Source organism: Sinocyclocheilus grahami, unplaced genomic scaffold (genome assembly GCF_001515645.1).
Source record: "Sinocyclocheilus grahami isolate Dianchi unplaced genomic scaffold, SAMN03320097.WGS_v1.1 scaffold310.1, whole genome shotgun sequence".
NCBI lineage: Eukaryota > Metazoa > Chordata > Actinopteri > Cypriniformes > Cyprinidae > Sinocyclocheilus > Sinocyclocheilus grahami.
The window spans coordinates 1,068,753-1,090,519 of record NW_015505489.1 but is presented as its reverse complement, the minus strand read 5'-3'; the positions used below and the strand labels follow the sequence as shown (position 1 = coordinate 1,090,519).

The 21,767-nt window shown below is 38.6% G+C and overlaps 1 protein-coding gene across 1 annotated transcript in view; it reads right to left on the bottom strand.

Annotated features, from left to right (window-relative positions):
- The window catches only part of LOC107601676 (E3 ubiquitin-protein ligase TRIM71), a 48,657-nt gene extending 27,922 nt beyond the window's left edge, over nucleotides 1-20,735 (bottom strand). Inside the window, exon 1 of the mRNA XM_016293936.1 lies at nucleotides 19,058-20,735. Coding sequence (XP_016149422.1) covers nucleotides 19,058-19,777 — 720 coding nt within the window. The 5' untranslated portion in view covers nucleotides 19,778-20,735. The remainder of the gene's footprint in view (nucleotides 1-19,057) is intronic.
- Nucleotides 20,736-21,767: the final 1,032 nt, after the last annotated feature.

Here is a 21,767-nt window from a genome sequence, read left to right as displayed (position 1 = left end):
ATTATTTAAATGCTTCCCCTAAATTCTTTAAATGCTTAGTCAGGGGGCAAATTACACAGCAGCCTTTATGGTTAGAGAACCATAGGTTAGAGAAAAAACACTTTTGTCCATTGTTAGATGCTAGTTTAATGATGCTATGGCATATGTAGAAATTTATGTAAACCAAGATTTTAAAAAAGAGCTTTAAAAGTATTACGTATAGGCTAACATTTTGTCACACCAGGGGCGTAGCCATCATTTCAGAAGTGACAAATGTCAAATACAATAAGTTTATGTATTTATTTATAAGGAATTATTTTCTTATCACTTACTTTGAATTTGCTATAAGAAATCAAATAGACTGCTGGATACAATCAATCATTTGTAATCTATAATGTTTTCCTAATGGCAATTTTATGATTGCTTTATACACTACAAACATTTATTAATTATCTGCACAGAATAAGGTAAAAAAAATATATACATATATTTTCTAGTTTCTGCAGGCTACTGTAATAAATTATATGTCAATTAGCACTGCATCATTCATAAATTGTATTTATTTATTGTCTTAATGTTTCAGTTCATTCTGCTTTTTAAATTGTTTATCTGCAGATATAGCCTGGCACGTCTAGGAGCGCGAGATCACTTCTCTTTCAGTGCGAAAACTTCTTTATCTCATTTTCATAAAATAAAATGCTATAGTATTTAACTTTTCCTCTCCATCGGCGAATGATGATTCTGAAAGGAAACGTGTCCGAATTCTGTTTGCTATAGCAACGAATGCTACTTTCATACATCGGATTATCAGATAAACCTTGCGCTCTTATTTCAAGGTTATTGTTAATGCTGTGGTTATTTTAACCGTTTCCTTCATACATTCGGTTGAAGGACATTGTTAAAACACATTTATCATTCAATGAAACCATGCGTATGCTTTAGACACTTACATTTTTGCTCCGTCCATGCAATAAATGAGCAACCTACGACTGCTCAGGTAATGTCATCGGTATGACTGAGAGGCGAGAGCCATTGAAAAACTACAGAAAAGCAAAACTACTTAACTTCGGATTATCAGATAAACCTTGCGCTCTTATTTCAAGGTTATTGTTAATGCTGTGGTTATTTTAACCGTTTCCTTCATACATTCGGTTGAAGGACATTGTTAAAACACATTTATCATTCAATGAAACCATGCGTATGCTTTAGACACTTACATTTTTGCTCCGTCCGTGCAATAAATGAGCAACCTACGACTGCTCAGGTAATGTCATCGGTATGACCGAGAGGTGAGAGCCATTGAAAAACTACAGAAAAGCAAAACTACTTAACTTTAGCATTACTGGCCACGAGTACTAAGAAGAGATCACACATCAGCTGCTCCAAAAATGTGTCAGTGAGACAAACGGAGCGCGAGCGCAATCCTGTGACAGTCTCAGGCGGTAAATAGGGGAGCGCGTGAAAGAGATGCGAGGCACGAACACTGTTCAAGGTCTCCATTAATTCCTGCTTGTAGTAATTTAATGTGTATATATTTGGAAAGCATTGAATCGCAATAGAAATCGCGATTCATTTGATTCTTAGCATTTTAAATCGATTACGGATTAAATTCGAGTCAATTAACGATTCGATTCTGCATTCTTTAAGTGCATTCACAGGATTATTTAAATGCTTCCCCTAAATTCTTTAAATGCTTAGTCAGGGGGCAAATTACACAGCAGCCTTTATGGTTACAGAACCATAGTTTAGAAAAAAAAATAAACACTTTTGTCCATAGTTAGATGCTAGTTTAATGATGCAATGGCATATGTAGAAATTTATGTAAGCCAAGATTTAAAAAAAAAAGAGCTTTAAAAGTATTACGTATAGGCTAACATTTTGTCACACCAGGGGCGTAGCCATCATTTCAGAAGTGACAAATGTCAAATACAATAAGTTTATGTATTTATTTATAAGGAATTATTTTCTTATCACTTACTTTGAATTTGCTATAAGAAATCAAATACACTGCTATACAATCAATCATTTGTAATCTATAATGTTTTCCTAATGGCAATTTTATGATTGCTTTATACACTACAAACAATTATTAATTTTCTGCACAGAATAAGGTAAAAAAAATATATACATATATTTTCTAGTTTCTGCAGGCTACTGTAATAAATTATGTCAATTAGCACTGCATCATTCATAAATTGTATTTATTTATTGTCTTAATGTTTCAGTTCATTCTGCTTTTTAAATTGTTTATCTGCAGATATAGCCTGGCACGTCTAGGAGCGCGAGATCACTTCTCTTTCAGTGCGAAAACTTCATCTCATTTTCATAAAATAAAATGCTATAGTATTTAACTTTTCCTCTCCATCGGCGAATGATGATTCTGAAAGGAAACGTGCCCGAATTCTGTTTGCTATAGCAACGAATGCTACTTTCATACATCGGATTATCAGATAAACCTTGCGCTCTTATTTCAAGGTTATTGTTAATGCTGTGGTTATTTTAACCGTTTCCTTCATACATTCGGTTGAAGGACATTGTTAAAACACATTTATCATTCAATGAAACCATGCGTATGCTTTAGACACTTACATTTTTGCTCCGTCCATGCAATAAATGAGCAACCTACGACTGCTCAGGTAATGTCATCGGTATGACTGAGAGGTGAGAGCCATTGAAAAACTACAGAAAAGCAAAACTACTTAACTTTAGCATTACTGGCCACGAGTACTAAGAAGAGATCACACATCAGCTGCTCCAAAAATGTGTCAGTGAGACAAACGGAGCGCGAGCGCAATCCTGTGACAGTCTCAGGCGGTAAATAGGGGAGCGCGTGAAAGAGATGCGAGGCACGAACACTGTTCAAGGTCTCCATTAATTCCTGCTTGTAGTAATTTAATGTGTATATATTTGGAAAGCATTGAATCGCAATAGAAATCGCGATTCATTTGATTCTTAGCATTTTAAATCGATTACGGTCCGAAATCGACGATTCACGATTCAAAATCCATGTTTCAAGATCGATGCATTGCATCGTCAGGGTTTGTAATTGATGCATTGAGAAAATTAGTGAATTGTTACACCCCTAATTTAAATATAAATAAGTTTGACCAGTATATATGCTAGCCCCTACTCACAAATCACATGGGATACTCGCTGTTAGGTAACCTTGTAACTAGTGCTGGGCGGTATACCGGTTCATACCGAATACCGGTGTTTATTTTTGTTATGATATGAATTTTTAAAATACCACAATATTGCGGACAAACAGGTGTATGTCACTTAAACAACGTTCGGAGCGCGACACTGTTTGAAAGGGGTCCCTTTTCACTGTTACACTGTGGTGAGGGAACAGCTGTATGTATTACGAAGCGTGAAAGTTCAGAAACTGAAGCTGTAGAACTAATAGAACATGATGACACAGAAGACCGCCACAAATATCCACCGCCCCCTGCCATCAGCTCCCGCATCTCACACACACACACACAAGAGCGCGACTTTAGCACTAGATTTAGCTACTTTCAGACCCTTTTAGCGGATTTTTTCCATAGAATATTCATACTGACAAACCTAGCGACTTTTTTGGATAAACCTTAGCTATGGTTCAGTTTGAAGATTTCGCCAGCGCTGTCCCGCGAACGCGAGGTCTGACTTTCCCGGAGAACTGTCACCTCTCTCTGCTTCTGTTCTATGCAGTGAGCGGCAGAGAAGCAGCACATTCAGTTGGTCGCACCACAGCCGTTTCGTCAATAAATGAGTACAAAACAGTGTTTCCAAGCACCTGTCGCTTACTGATTGTTTGGATGACACAGAAGAACTCATCCACAATATCCACATTGACCGCCACAAATATCCAACGCCCCGTGCCATCAGCTCCCGCGTCTCACACACACGAGCGTGACTTTAGCACTAGATTTAGCAACTTTCAGACCCTTTTAGCAGCTTTTTAACATAGAATATTCATACTGACAAACCTAGCGACTTTTTTGGATAAACCTTAGCTATGGTTCAGTTTGAAGATTTCGCCAGCGCTGTCCCGCGAACGCGAGGTCTGACTTTCCCGGAGAACTGTCACCTCTCTCTGCTTCTGTTCTATGCAGTGAGCGGCAGAGAAGCAGCACATTCAGTTGGTCGCACCACAGCCGTTTCGTCAATAAATGAGTACAAAACAGTGTTTCCAAGCACCTGTCGCTTACTGATTGTTTGGAATTATAAATATGAGCGTAGTTCGTCTGTTAATATCACATGCACTTTTTTTGTTTGTGTTTTTTTTTTTCTTGTAATATAGCCAATACAACCGCATAGCCGCTCTTTAGTGTAGATGCATGTTGATTTAATCAGACGATGCCATGATTATAAATGAGAGTGACTCCTGGTTAACATGTATTAAAAGGGGTCATGTTTAGTCACTATTTAGTGAGGTATTTTTTGACAATATTCACTCATCATGACAGTAAAATAGGGCATTATAAGTCAATATACTGCAGTATTTCCTCTCTCAATCAGTAGAAAATATGGTTAACACCCAGTCATGCATGAAAAAAAAATACCGTCATGTACCGTGAAACCGGTATAATTTTGAAAAATACTGTGATATAAATTTTTGGTCATACCGCCCAGCACTACTTGTAACACACACACAAGCTGTTTTGAGAACAAACATAATTTATTCAGCAAGTCATTGCACATGTGTCTTTGTTTTCTTTCTTTTTCTGAAGCAATATCAGCAATATTGAAAGCTTCAATCTCTTTTTAGTTTGCCATGCCTTTCTTAAAAGGTACAATATGCCATTTTATCAATTTACCAAAAAAAAAACTAAAAAACTTTTTTTAGAAAACCTTGAAAATGTTTTCCATTACTTTTCCCCCCCCCCCAAAATATAAAATGTACCCTTTTTTTAACAAATGTTTCTTTATAAATTATATACAGAAGCACTCAATCTTGAATGACAGGCATCGGCAGGTTTAAAGTCAAGGGTAAAGGGCAAAACTTTGTTTGAAGACCACAGAGGGCCACGCTAATTTAAGCACTCTGAAGTAACCGTCAGGCAAACTTAAACTGCCCTCTATTTCTGAATCTTTTTTTCTGGGAAGTCACACATCCCCTTTGGGGTTTCTGCTCTTCCTAAAACACACATGGACAAAATCTTCTCTCTCTCTACGCACAAAGAACCACATGGCCCTACACCCTCCCACCCGCTGTGGGAGGTGTCTGCCCATTTAAATGTCCTTATTGGCTGGTCGTGAGGGGCAAAAACTAAATCAGCTGAGAGTACACATGTATGTGCGAGTGTTTTAGTGAAGCGTGAATGAGTTTGAACAGACATGCCACGCAGGTGGCGGAGGATTGGTCTGATTTCGTTGAACGAATATGCATTTCCTTTGCACCTTTAAGTGCTCATCTAAGAGAGGCTGGTACAAGACTATATGACATTAGCATTGACTGGGTCAACAGTAACCTCACATATGAACTAAATAATAACGGAAGCACCAGACCAGGAATAGATGTTGAGCTAAAATGGCATTGCAAATGGATTATATCAGTGAGTATATCATCCTTGCGTGACAGGCTTTGTTTCTGTTGGCCTTTTCACTTGTTTAGGTTTAGATATTTAGGCAAATATCTGATCTAAACAGTGGGTCTTCGTCACTAAGTGTGCGGGAAATCTTCGTACGAATGCTATCACGAACAAATTATGATTCACCAATAACTTTTGTACTGAAATGTATTCTAAATTTATAATTTGGCCTCTTGCTTTTATTATGACAGGACAGTTTGAGGTACACAATTCTCATTCTCACACATTAAAAGATGGACCAGCTTTCAGCTGCTAAGCATTTCACACCTAAATGTTTATACCCTCAATCTGATGAAACGAAAAATTATTAAAGCGTCACAAAACGGTTCTAGTCCAATCAGAAACTGTGGGTAAAGGACTAACTTCCTGTCTTATGATCAGCATACTGCCACAGGGAGAAGAACAAAACATACACAAAGACATAAGTCTCTAGAGTCGAGACCTATAGTCTCGCGTAGCCAGACCTTCAGACTGACGGCAGAAGGTCTGGGAACCTTGGCCAACCTTGGCCTTTGAATGGACAAGGACCACCCAAGAGGCCATATGACTGACAGGTAAAGCAACAAATCATGTTTCGTTTTGTGCTGCGTCATGTTTATGTCCCCACAATAACAGACCGGTCTGTAAATCTCTTGGACTTATTTTAAAGATTCTATACCGCAAACTTTAAACTTTATCCTGATAAGCGCTCATTGTCACAGCTGTAAACATGACATCTTTCTTCTGCTATGAGGGGGTTTGGCGACACGGCATTTTTGTTTCCAGGTGGAACATTAAAGAACGCAACACACATGTCTCCCGGAAATCCTGTATATTTCAACCAATCAGATGACGACTTCGAAACTCCTGGAGTGTTTCCAATTGTGTGTGCCATATGCATCAGACGGTCAGCCAACGGCCCGTGGGCGTGACATCTGAGGCTGAGACTACTAGACCCATCACCATCTCAAAACATGGTCTGCGTACCATAACGGCTTCTTTGATAAGCTGCCAGAGGTTTCTTATATAAAATTATGAAAGCACTTCCATATGGCATTGCTGTATGCATGCTATAGAAAAGAAGAGAAGAAACTCCATGTGGATTGCCGTTAACCCCCTCAAAGCACACACACACAAATCTAGGCAGGTCTACGTTCCACATACTTAGGTAAAAATGTCAGAGGTGAAGGCTGAACAGTTCTAATGATGAAGTCGGGTTTGGAAAGGGCTTGAATTGCTTGCATTAGAATGCACCACTGACCACTGCCACACAGTGACGGTATTGCCAGCATCTCCATGAATGAAGCAGTAAATTCAACGAGCTCATGTACAGATTAATATCAGCTCAAGCTCATAAAATTCATTTGCCACCCATGGATGGACTGCCCATGACAACAAAAGGGCTGTTTGTTGCCTCCATTTGTGACAAATGGCATCCTACATAACATCTTGCTGTTTGAGGCTTGAAATAAGTCTAGACAGAGAAGTGGGATGTCTGGTAAAATTTGCTGTGGAGTGTTTTGACTGGTGGAATTACTAAAAGTTTCCACTGTGGGTCCTACTGAGTGCACTCCCTTTCTCCATCCTGACTGGCTATATCTGTCTTTCTTCCTCTAACAGCATTAAAAGTACCATATGTTGCGCTTTCACTGCACCCTGCTTTACAGCCCCGGGCAGAGCCTCTGGCCAGACACACTTTTAAAATGCTTTAAGAAGGGCTTGGGGGAGGATGGAACATAGCAAGTCATGTTAAAATCCTAATTAAAGTTCTTACTGTTAAAGATGCTCTTCATAAAACTGTACAGAGTAGAAATGTGAAATGTCTGTTTTTGAGCACATATGGGGAAATATTTAGAGGGAGTCTTATAGATGGCTAGACATTGTATCAGCGAGGGATCTGCTGCATAATGTGCTGACAAGTTCACATTCCTCTCAGATGTCGCCTGAATCGGAGGAAACCCCTCTCGGCAAACTCCTCTTAACCCCTGAAAGACTCTCTCCTCCATATGGCTTGCGTCTTGGTTCCTGAGAGTTCAGATAGTTTTAAGTGTGGACCACCAGATTCCATATCAAAGCACTGAGATGAACGCACGTGAAAATGGTTAAAAACAAAGAGTCCCAGGGTAATGGACTTCCTGAGACAGGGCTGTAAAACACATGCCGAACAGCTCTTCTGGCCCGCATTCATGAAGACCCCCTACTAAATCCAAATACAAGCCATGAAAAGTTCGCAAGACACCAAAAGACTCCTTTCAGGAGAGGAGCAGCAAGACAACCGTCAGTGATAAAACGGTTTTATCTTAACACGGAATTAGATCAGCATAACAAAACATTGACGTGTTGCTTATCAGTAACAGTAGACTTTGGTCATATTTACAGCTGAGGGAGTTGTAATTTATGTAAAACCTGATAATTTGGTCATTTTTCCATTCCTCCTCATAATTTTAAAAATGTGTATTTCATATGAGGAACTTTCTTTTTTTATACTTAATTTTGTTTCTGGGACATTTAAGGCATTTGAAAAATAGCAAATAAATTCAAGTTTGGGGTCAACTTTATTTTTCAAAAAGGCCTTATGAAGGCTGCATTTATTTGTTCAAAAATACAGTAAAAACAGTAATATTGTGAAATACCGTATTGGCCCGAATATAAGACGATGTTTTTTTCTTGGAAATACATCTGAAAAAAACGCAGTCGTCTTATATTCAGGGTCTAGACTTTGAAATGTTAATAATACACCCACAACGATAGATGGCGCCAAATACGCATTAAAATGAGTGTGCCATGAAATACGTAATGTAATGCGTGTTGTAAAGATCGCGAGAAAAAACAAAAGAATAAGAAAACCTTACAGCTGCATGAGTCGTGACTGTCACGTTAGCCTGATGGGACCAAACTCCCTTTGTGATTTTAAAACGTAAGACAGTACCCAGATTTGAAGACTACAGTAAATTTTAACTTCTACTGTTAATATACGATTTTGGTAGGCTACTATTAGATGGATAGCCTAAATGTCCTAATTCAGATGGGCTACCGTTTTTTTTTAAATGGTATATCAAAGTGTGTATATTTTTTAAATGTGATTGTTGGTACATTTTACCAGTTTTTACCATACTTTCAAAACAAAAATTAAAATAGGAAAAATATGCAAAATGAAAATAATTGAAGACAAAATGTGTTTTACTGAGAAAAAATAAGATTTGCTTTTTAAAAAGCCTTTTTCCAAAAGGTACATCTGGAAAAAGGGGGGTCGTCTTATAATCAGTGTCGTCTTATTTTCGGGCTAATAGGGTAGTATGACAATTTTAAAAAAAAAATCCTATTTTAATATAATGTAATATTTTCAGCAGTCCACAAAAATCTGACTTTTGATTTCAATATTTTGTATCATGGATCAGCTCTCAGCATGGGCCAAAAGAAGGATGATCACATAATATCAGGGCTCGCAAAATCGCTAGCCCGACGTCCCGGGGCTATTGTGTTTTCCAGTCGGGCTACCAAAATGTACCACCACTCTGCCCGACGGGCTATCTTAAATGCAGATCTCCCGTGGGTCTTTAAAAACTCCTAAAGTGAGTTGTATCAAACTTAAGACCATAAAAAGTTTTAAATACGTTAAATTGTATGAGAAATGTCTTAATTATAATTTTAAGAGGTCTTACAGTTGGGGACGGAAAGACGAGAGTCGCGATACGGCTGGATTAAACTTCAAAAGGCAATGATGTCATTGAATAAATATTTTATTTTGGCTAGTTAAATTAATTCTCAGACCAAAATCTGAAGGGTACCTGCCAGGGATTTTGAAACATGAATGATGTCCAGCCAATCAATTCCTCCATTTTTGGCTCCAGCAACTCAAGTGTTGGGAACTAAACTAAAAGAGAAAGGAATTTGCATTCATGTCACAAAAATGATGGATAGTTCACAAGAGAGAGCAAGGTAGGGGTTGGTCTCTATGGTACTTCATTGACCCAACTAATCCCACACAGAATTCATTCTGGCCATTTGGGATGACCCTTAACCCACAGCCTTAAGCAAAAGATGACAACAAGCTTTTAGATATTATCCTTTCCCATGCTTTACTACTACCCAAGAGCAGGCAGTAATGTGGCACATATGGCACAAATTAAGCACTATTCTTAATATCCTATGATTTAAAGTTAGTTTGTATGCCATGCCAAACTAAATATTTGGGACAAATATTTGCACATACTGACATCCATAGATATGTATAGGTAGATGCCACATTTTCCAGATACATCTGGAAAAAGGGGGGTCGTCTTATAAATAGGGTCGTCTTATATTCGGGCCAATACGGTAATTACTTACTTCGTTTCATAGCCGGAGAGTAACCCAACTGTATCCAGATCAGATGGTCACCGTAGCCACCCAGATCCAGACCAGATGGTGGATCAAGCACCTCGAGATGACCTCTACAGTCCTGAATGTCAGCGGAGACCATGTCAACTAGACGAACCCTGCGAAGACCTCGTCACCTTGACTACCATTGGCACAAGACCCAGACGATTCCTCTGCACAATCTGACAATCTGTGTTACAGCCTGAAATTAACCACACCATGCTGTTTTTGGCTGGCCAGAGGAGAACTGGCCCCCTGACTGTGCCTGGTTTCTCCCAAGGTTTTTTCTCCATTTCTGTCACTGAAGGAGTTTTGGTTCATTGCCACTGTTGGCTTTGGCTTGCTTAGTTGGGGATGCTTGACTGATTGCACAGACACTATTGGACGAGAGCTGAACTGGATGATGACATCACTGAATCATCAATGAACTGACTTTATCTGGAAAAATGACTCATTGTTATCGTCCTCTTGCATTATTGACAAACTATTTTCCTGTTTGACGCTGCAAAACTGCTTTGACAACGAGTAGGCTATTGTATAATGCGCTATACAAATCAGTGGCGAGGCTACGGGTGGGCTTTCAGCTGTGGCCCACCCAATGAGAAGTTGATAATTTTCCAAATGGATGCAATTTATTAAACGATAATAATAAACGTCTTATTTCACTATAACTTTATACATTTCGTTTTAAAAAACATTAAACGCAAGTTTTCATAGTCAATTACAGGCAGTTTCTTCATTTTCCCTCTTCCTATAGGTACATACCATACGCTTGTCAAAAGGATAATTAGTCTTTATTTTAGTCCCACCCACAATGTTGTTTGCGACATAAGGACATAAGTCAAATAAGCGTGTTTGTGGAGCTGAATTTGAAAATAGCGAAACAAATAGGCTATCAATCAGATCAATTCTTTAAAAAGTATATATTGAATATCACAATTGAAACTAGGGCTGCACAATTAATCGAATTTCTAATCGCAATTACAATTTTGGATGCCACAATTACGTAATCGTTCAAAGCGGCAATGAATCGTTCAAAGACCACTTATGTTATTCTGCTTGCTTAAGATGTTTTTTTTCTTTCTACAGGTTATCGTAATGGTTTTTCCATTGTTATAATTTTGGTTTTAGTATAACATTATAATACCATGCATATTTTTACTTTTTTAATTTAAAGAAGAAACCAATCCAATGTATAGTTCACATTTGAGGCTTAATACTATAGAAAAGCAATAAAAGTTTTTCAGTTAAGAGTGTTTTCCTCTTGTTTATTTTCACAAAAAATATAGCATGCCGTTGCTTCAAACAATGATATAAACATCATTCATTGTAAATTGTGATAATCGTAATTACTAAAGGCAATTGCAATTTCAAGGGAATAATCGGCAAGTATGACTTTATTCATAATCGCGCAGCCCTAATTGAAACTAAGTCTTAGCACTGAATCCGAACCGTCTAACTTACAAATGAAGCCAGACCACCTGCGGGTGATGGATTTATCGATCGGAAACTTCAGCCAAGCACGTTTGAAGCACCATACCATAGGTAGTGTTTGGTTCATTAAATAGATGCATCCTTTGAGGAAAGAAACATATAAACATTGTGCTAGATCCTGTTCACCACAACAAACTTTATAATTTGCCACTATAATTAAACCACTATAATTTCTGCCATCCTGGATGTGCGCGAATTGACAGAGACACTTAATTATGAAAATCATCTGTGAAGCCCCATTGTCTCAGACTGAGGTAATGCTTTACAATAAACTTCCTTTAGTTAACATTAGTTAATGCATTAACTAACATTAACAATGAGCAATACATTTGTTACAATACTTATATTTGTTAACGTTGGGTAATAAAAATACAACTATTCGTTGTTATTTTTGTTAGTACAAATGTTAACGGAACATTTATTTTTAATAATGTATTCGTAATGGTTGAAATTAAAATGAATGTTTATTAATGTTTTTATTAGTATTGTGTATTGAACCTTTGTGCTGTATTTTCTGTTGGCAATTTTGCATGCAGGTTTATGTAGGCCCACCCACTTAAACATATCTGGCCTCGCCCCTGATACAAATAAAGGTGACTTGACCAACTCCAGGGTACCGCTAAAAGCAACCTAATAATCTATTAACTACACTTTAGCCTATATCTGTTTAGTCAAGTAGCATATGGATGTCATGTCATAAAATATTTTTTAATGTGACTGAAGTTACTAATTATAATGCTTACATTTCCGCAGTTATATAAACAGCAGCCACAGAAAATGAGAAAAGAACAATCAATCGCTGAGAGCGATGTGGAGTTTTTCAAATGACTCGACTAGGCATGGGCCGGTATGAGATTCTGACGGTATGATAACCTTAGATTAAAATATCACGGTATTGCGATTACAGCTCTAAACTGTTATTTTTAAATGTCTGGGTAAAAAACTACAACTTTATTTTCCACTGAACACATTTTAATTTTAAGAAACGGAGAACATTTTGGAACCGTAAACATGTCAGGCTAAATAATTAAAACAAATCATTTAATTATTCTTAATTAAATTAAGTGCAGTCACTTAAGTGAGCCTAAACCTGCAGCTCAACAATAATCAGAAAATCTTTTCTTTTCTGGAAAAAAAAAATAAATAAATCCTTCTAAATAAAAAAAATGCAGTCACTTAAAGGAACACCACTATTTTTGAAAATAGGCTCATTTTCCAACTCCCCTAGAGTTAAACAGTTGAGTTTTACGGTTTTCGAATCCATTCAGCCAATCTCCGGGTCTGGCGGTAGCACTTTTAGCTGTAGCTTAGCATAGATCATTGAATCTGATTAGACCGTTAGCATCTCGTTGGTGATATTACGCAGCACCTGAAAATAGTCCCCAGCAAACTCCCTGTGTAAGCCTAGGGGAGTTGGAAAATGAGCCTATTTTCAAAAATAGTGGCGTGTTCCTTTAAGTAAATGTAAACAGGTGAAACAAAAAAGGATTAAAAAAAAAAATATTGCATCTGGGCATTAGGCTTGAAGTGTAAATGCAGCCTAATAGACCAGTCCTTTACGTGACAAAAGGAGTCGATAGTGCAAACTGTGGACAGTGCATGAATAATGCAAAGGCAATTACTTTCAAACAAAGAGATGGACACCATTAGTCCTTCCATTAATTAAGAGAGGAGAACACAAGGATTATAGGTTAGGTTTCAGTGTGTTCAGGCTTATGAGCACAAAATGTTTAACATCTGCAGACTCACAATCCAAAATAAAATTGTTTAAATGGGTTTAAGCAAAAAAGCAGATGTCATGAAGTGCTGTTAAATGTAAACTCAATTGCTTCAGGTGCAGAATGGAATTGGATGTTACTACTGTTTGACCTTTCACCTGAAGGATTTCTTTACCTCTAACACATGCACAAAGAAACAGGAATGTAAAAAGCATCTAATGGCCAGATCGGTTCACTCCAAACAAACCAACTGGACAGACAGAGATGTAGACAATGATTGAGAATCCCACCGGTCTCCCAGGTGGCTTCTGGGAACTGATGTCATAGCATTCCATAGACACAGCCTCCGAGCAAGAGCTTCCTGTCCCACCTGAACTCCACTCTATAGAAATCATTTCATATTAATCCACTACACATGCACTTCTCTTCATTCCTCTTCCATAAAACACAGAACCTGCACATCTATGAAGCCAACAACACGACACATAAATCTATAGCTTAAATCAAAATTTAGCAATTCAATAATTTGTCCTGGGAGAATATAATTCTGGAAAATATGGCCTTATTCACTGAGATCACTGTATGCTCAGCAGGCTACAAATATGACAAAGAATTGTGTCATCTTATTAGTCACCAGTTAGGCATTAAATCACAGGTTAATTTGTTCATAATGTCAGTGGAACACGCATAAGCTATGCTGTTAACGACAGTAGCTCTGAAAACATGAGGGCTCAATGAAACCAGAGTCCTCCTGTGTGTATGCGAGTATGGAGGCTGATAGATGGTGTGGTGAGTTTCTGCCTGGCCCAGTGCAGTGCATTGTGGACTATATGTGAGGTATGCAGGATGAGCCCGCACAGCACACACCTGATACCACTAGCATGACGGCACGTTCTGCATTCAGAAATTAACATGCCCAATGTACTATTAAAAACTCCCTGCACATGGACAAAATGTGCAAGTATGTGATGAATTTATGTAGGGTTGATTTTCAGATAAATAACCCTTATCTGTGTGTATGTATGTATGCATATATATATATATATATATATATAAATACTATTCGAATTCTATTACGTGTTGCTTTGCTAGCCATAAATGCAGGGAATCCATGAAAAATCCTAAGCAAACTAAAAGTCAGTTATATCTAAATGCACCGGGTGGCCCTGTGGAGCATGTTAACAAGTTCATTGTATTTGATCACAGAATGTCGTCCTCTGCCTCGCGAAATTTGGAATTACTTTAATAAAAATTATCTTACTAAATGGAATTACTTTTGATCAAATGAATCAGTGAAAATGAGTTATCACAATAGGTCCGTGTATCTTTTGGTCATTTGATTTTTTGTTCAATATTGAAAGTAGAAAAATGAGAAATGGCTCCTTTTTCGTTTTTTGCAAAAAACGAAAAACGAAAATTCAGCTGAAATTTTTTGGTTTTTGTTAATGGGTGAAAAAAATGAATAAACAGCTTGAATATTCGATTTCTACATGTGGGCGGGAATTAAACGCCCCTTACTGCTGATTGGTCAGCCGAATATCAAACCGTGCCTTTGGGCATTAGGCTTGAAGTGTAAATGCAGCCTAATAGACCAGTCCTTTACGTGACAAAAGGAGTCGATAGTGCAAACTGTGGACAGTGCATGAATAATGCAAAGGCAATTACTTTCAAACAAAGAGATGGACACCATTAGTCCTTCCATTAATTAAGAGAGGAGAACACAAGGATTATAGGTTAGGTTTCAGTGTGTTCAGGCTTATGAGCACAAAATGTTTAACATCTGCAGACTCACAATCCAAAATAAAATTGTTTAAATGGGTTTAAGCAAAAAAGCAGATGTCATGAAGTGCTGTTAAATGTAAACTCAATTGCTTCAGGTGCAGAATGGAATTGGATGTTACTACTGTTTGACCTTTCACCTGAAGGATTTCTTTACCTCTAACACATGCACAAAGAAACAGGAATGTAAAAAGCATCTAATGGCCAGATCGGTTCACTCCAAACAAACCAACTGGACAGACAGAGATGTAGACAATGATTGAGAATCCCACCGGTCTCCCAGGTGGCTTCTGGGAACTGATGTCATAGCATTCCATAGACACAGCCTCCGAGCAAGAGCTTCCTGTCCCACCTGAACTCCACTCTATAGAAATCATTTCATATTAATCCACTACACATGCACTTCTCTTCATTCCTCTTCCATAAAACACAGAACCTGCACATCTATGAAGCCAACAACACGACACATAAATCTATAGCTTAAATCAAAATTTAGCAATTCAATAATTTGTCCTGGGAGAATATAATTCTGGAAAATATGGCCTTATTCACTGAGATCACTGTATGCTCAGCAGGCTACAAATATGACAAAGAATTGTGTCATCTTATTAGTCACCAGTTAGGCATTAAATCACAGGTTAATTTGTTCATAATGTCAGTGGAACACGCATAAGCTATGCTGTTAACGACAGTAGCTCTGAAAACATGAGGGCTCAATGAAACCAGAGTCCTCCTGTGTGTATGCGAGTATGGAGGCTGATAGATGGTGTGGTGAGTTTCTGCCTGGCCCAGTGCAGTGCATTGTGGACTATATGTGAGGTATGCAGGATGAGCCCGCACAGCACACACCTGATACCACTAGCATGACGGCACGTTCTGCATTCAGAAATTAACATGCCCAATGTACTATTAAAAACTCCCTGCACATGGACAAAATGTGCAAGTATGTGATGAATTTATGTAGGGTTGATTTTCAGATAAATAACCCTTATCTGTGTGTATGTATGTATGCATATATATATATATATATATATATAAATACTATTCGAATTCTATTACGTGTTGCTTTGCTAGCCATAAATGCAGGGAATCCATGAAAAATCCTAAGCAAACTAAAAGTCAGTTATATCTAAATGCACCGGGTGGCCCTGTGGAGCATGTTAACAAGTTCATTGTATTTGATCACAGAATGTCGTCCTCTGCCTCGCGAAATTTGGAATTACTTTAATAAAAATTATCTTACTAAATGGAATTACTTTTGATCAAATGAATCAGTGAAAATGAGTTATCACAATAGGTCCGTGTATCTTTTGGTCATTTGATTTTTTGTTCAATATTGAAAGTAGAAAAATGAGAAATGGCTCCTTTTTCGTTTTTTGCAAAAAACGAAAAACGAAAATTCAGCTGAAATTTTTTGGTTTTTGTTAATGGGTGAAAAAAATGAATAAACAGCTTGAATATTCGATTTCTACATGTGGGCGGGAATTAAACGCCCCTTTCTGCTGATTGGTCAGCCGAATATCAAACCGTGCCTTCATCGGTTCTTCCGCAGTATCACGCAGCAGAATAATAGTCCTCCACTGCTGCAGTTGTATGGATTCTTAACGCATTTATTGCAACTACATTTAATCTTTTTTCATCAAACAAACAAGCTAATGAATAGCTAGACAACTCGTACCGGGGCAGAGTCTAGTTTTTTTTTCTAAAATATATGGTTTTATATGAGGTATCATAGACTTGGCAAATTCATTTTTCATACATTTGTATGCGCAGACATCTGTTGTGAGCGTTCTCGGCAGTTTTTACAAGGCTTTTTTTAATAGTGTTCATATCGATATCAGAATTATATCGTATCGACCGAAATTAAGAAATATATTGTGATATAAATTTTGTCCATATCGTCCAGCCCTAAAACAAGATAAACATAGGCTGTATGTACTGTAATTGCCACGGTCTGCTTTATTGTTTCTGAACATTGTTGGTGTATAATGCCTAATCACAAGCTTGTTCAGAAATGGTAAAAATGTACCATTTGGTTAAAAAAAAAAAGAAAAAACTTTCTCGTTAAATGTAATTTAATTGAACAAATATTCAAATATTCATTTTTGAGAGCACAAATATTCTAATACAATATTTTTTTAATTTTATCGTTGACAGCAGTAGTACTCGACTAGCTAAACAATCAGGCTTGTCTATGCCTACATGAAACAGTGCAAAGGCCACAGGTAGGGCTGTCGCGGTGAGGGAATTTCCCTAGCGGAAATTTTGAGTGGCTCAATAGTGCGGTATGTGGTATTGTCGCCATATATGTATAACAGTTAGCCTAGGTGTAATCTGATTTTCTAATCTGACTGGACAAGAGACTTTCTATTGATATTTCCACCTGCGCGTGTTCTAGACGGGCTGTCAGTCAGTGCACTTACAGTGTTGTGACACAAGGTGGTGAAAAGGGACTGTCATTTAACTATTTATTAATTCAAAGAGATGCAATGAAACATGCTGTTGAAATCATTTTAGCTTTGAGCGCCACTTTAGAAGGCTCAGCTGACCAGCTATGCGTCGATGCTAAGACAGAGATTTCGCTTTCCTTGGACATGACAACCTATTTTCCCAAATATTTATGACTCGGCCTGGAGGACGGGACGCAAGTAATCGCACGTACTCAGTCGATCTCTATCTCATTCACTGTCTATTTAGGCTTGTTAAGAGCAAATCTACGGAGCCTCTACAAGTCAGCATGGTACACATTATGTTATCATTACTAACTTGTTTAATATTCAGTCCACATGCATGAAGTGTAAAACGAGAAGGGCATAACCTTACGAAAAAAGAAAACATGCAAAATTTGCGATTGCTGCGGTTCTTGCATTCCTCTGCGGTTTGCTCGTCAATAGCGCGGTATTGCGATATTGCGGTTATCGCGACAGCCCTACCCACAGGTAAAAACACGATTAAGAATTTATATACTACAGGCCGGTGACGTTCATGCAACACTGGGCAACAACATTGCTCAAACCGAGAACACCATGTCCCAGATAAAGACCTGTAGGAAAAAAATAACTTCTGAAACAGCAGTGAAACTCACATCAATCTAGAAAACATATGGATGGCTGAAGCCATTCTACACGCAGCTGCCCTGCATGTTGCACTGGAATCCATAACACCGGTAAAAAAAATATATAAAGTGCTGATTTCTAGAAAGCATCATGACAGGGTGATCAAAGTCTGAGAGGCTAACTTCCAATGGGAAAATAACAGGAAAAATGCCTGCTATTTAAAACCCTCAAACAGATGCACAGTCAGGAATTCTTGAAATGACACACAAGCCCTTATCAAAAACAGATATGAATCATTGAAGTGACGCATAAATACAGATGATCAGTATTTGCAGCTATATTCACAAGTGTACTAAAGTACTCATGGTTTTCGACACTCAAATTAGTAAATTCTGATACATCTATTCATTATATACAAAGCATTTTATGCTTAACACCCTAAACCCTACTCATAAATCTGGGACCATTTAGAGGAGAAAATAATAAATATAGTAGCATAAATAAAATAAATTATAAAAATGATCAAACAAAGCATAAACTGATCATTTTAAATAATGTTCATAGCATTTTAAATACATAACATTGTTTTTTTCTCAAATAACTAATGATTAATACAGACTAAAAAGCAGAAATTATAATATTTAAAAATACATTTAAATCCATACTGTAATTCTTAATCTGTGGTAAAAACAACGGCAGATGTCTACAGTAATTTATAGCATTAATTCTTTGCAATAATCACCACAAAACAGACTCGTACCCAAAATAGAAATTGAAGATTAGTGGTCGACCAATATGGGTTTCCCAATGGTTCATCCTTAAATGATTACACATGGTCCCCTAAATTATGAATACGTGGTTACATCCTTGACCACGAAGCTGTGCATCTGTGACAACTTTCTTTGTAGGTCTGACTGTAAATGAGGGTACTACTTAGCAGATACATGCACAGTACACTTATTACAGTTGCAGTCAAAGCGTGGACACAGCAGTAACGGTCTTGAATTGAGGTTCGAACCTTCAGCCTTTCAGCAGCCATCTCAAATCTTTAAACCACTACACAAAATAACTGGAACATGCACTAAACGAACAATGAATCCCAGGAGACACAACTCACCGCGTTATCATGCTGCTGGCAGAAGCCCATCCTCTCCTGGAAAACATTCAGCATGGAGAAGTTCTTATGGAAGGACTGGGAGATGTTGATCGGGGTGTTGGAGTTGTTGGTGCGGTTGGCCAGGTGTAAGCTCTCCAGAAGCCCCTCGATGAAGTGGTCTTTGGTGAGTCGGACCCTCTGGTGGGCCCTGACGCAGTTATCGCACAGGTACTCCTGGCAGTCCAGGCAGTGGGAGGTAGCGGGGTTGCCCTCATCACAAGAGCTGCACTGAGGGTCTGAGAGGTGCTGGGGTCTCAGAAGACCACCGTGATGGACCACCGATGAAGACCGACCGTTCTTGCCCTGTTCCTCAGCAGAGACCACCACATCCAGCAGGTTACTGAAAAGAAAGTTGGAGGAAGGCAACGCGTCCACGCCTGATTCCGACAGACACACTTTCTGGTCGCATGTGGGGCATCTGAGCTTCAGAGGGTCACCTGGGCTCCTGTGGCCCTCTAGGCATTGCCTGCAGAAGGCGTGGAGACAGGGCAGGACGTGCAGCCTCCTGGTGGATGAGGTAGATGAGGAGCTGGAGGTCTGGGAGGACGAGGAGGAGGTAGATGAATTGGAGGAGATCGGAGCAGAGCAGCCGCACAGCTCCTTGCACAGCGGACATGTTTGCAGGTCGGAGTCTGGGAAAGACGCCATTTGCGCAGAGGACCACAAAATAACTTCACACATAAAGACGCGTTAAGAGACACAAAAGCTTCCGAAACGGTTCCCTGATCAACTCAAGCAAGTGAAGCAGATCATAGACTTGGCATGCTGCACTGGGAGCTACATTCAACGTGACTTGATATATACATTCCCGTTTAATGACTTTAGATTGAACTGGGCTTTCAGCTTGGGTTATTATCGATAGAAATTCGCAGGACAAACTCTATACGCAACTTCTCGAGTGCACATTTGGACACCAGGTGTCATTTTGAGGCCTTATAATCCCTCGGTATGGGGCATTAACATTGCTGCGAAACATAGATCCGCTGCGAGGTCCCTGCTCCGATCCTCCCCCACCGCCGCATGACTAGAGGGGCCAAACGCGCTCGATACGGTGTCACTTGTTTCCTTCCCAAACGCAAATATGTCCGTTTTCCATGAATGCGCTTTAGTCTACCATCTGCGCGTCACTCTTCTCAATACGCGCTTGCGCGAGCCACAATTAAATAATTCAAAGTATGTCCCATGTAGCTCGTTAGCACGCAGCGCCCCCCAAGATCCTGTTACTGTGGTGAGGCTGAAAAGCCCCTTTAACTTCCTTCAGTCCGGTTACTGTAACACTTTGGCGAGGTGTATAAGGTAACCATTCAACCTTTCGTTTCCTTTCGTTTCCATTCGTTCTCGAGCTTTCAGCTGCCCATGTTCGCAAAACAAACGCTCTCTCCGCGCGCCTCTTCAATCCGCACTCCTTTTCATTGCGAATGACTCTCGCGCGGACGACAATTCTACAGCGCGTGACCATCAAGCGAACGCGTCCATACTAAATAAGCCTAGAGCGCACTTCCTCCTGAGAACAGTCCGGAGGGGCGTGGTTTATGTGGTGAGGGGGCGGGGTCGGGCAGGGTATTAAAAGTAGTACAAATTCAGCAAGGGCCAATTATTCATTTATTTTTATTCATTTTATTTATGACTGGAATGTACAATATGGTGCTCAATGAGACATTATAATATCATATGTAGGATAGCTTTTTTTTTTTTCGTAATCTGAATATATTTCAGTTTGTTGTGGATGCTTGTGTCTTTTGTTCTAGTCTTGTGTATATGAGAATGTATAGGGACAAATGCAGATCCTCTTCATATATTTGTATTACATGTATCAAGAAACAACAGAAAGCCCAAAGCTTTATGTTTTTACTGTCGAAATATCTTTATTCTAATGCAGTCATGTTTGTTATCTGATATGTCTTGCTCCTTGGCTTTAAAAATGGTTGGTTGTTTCTTCCCTAAATGCATATTGACTGTTTGACTCTTGGTATAACTAAATTAATATGGGTCAAATGTATCTGGTTAATCTGAAGGCTTGGTTGTATTTTATTTGATTTTTTCCATATTTAAATTATTATTTTATTATTATAATTAATTTGTATTATTCTTCTGTTTTTGTGTGTTTATTGATTGATTAGATGTGAAACAGAAATCACAATTCAATACTAGGACTGCCATTAAATTTAAATAAAGAATCATGATTAATCCCATGATTGTCCAGCTCCTTTTTTAAAGAAAAATATACTTTATACTGATAACACTAAATTATATTGAGCGTAATGTTCTTTAAAAGGAACACAAATTTGGCTTGGTGTCAATTATGGGATGATTGAGCATTATTGATGAGGCCGTGCGTGTATAAGACAAAAAGGTTGGTAAACATGTTCTAGGACATGCAGGTCCCTTTGCATACCATTAGTTCTACCATTATATCTCATTAATTCTCCCGCGTCATCTTTCAACAGATAACAGCTAATTTCCCCCCACACCTGAACCTATGAAATCAATCTTAACCTTTTTGTAATCAATGCTACCCCTCCTGAGGGCCCCTCCTGTAATAGATAGCTGCCACGTGTAGGGCTGGCCTTTGTGTGCATTTATGGGCCCTTAGGATGGGGTGCTGGGGTTGCTCTTGTGGCAAGGGAGGAAGCTTCTCGGTGGGGGTTAGTCTCCAGATGCAGGCTGCCCA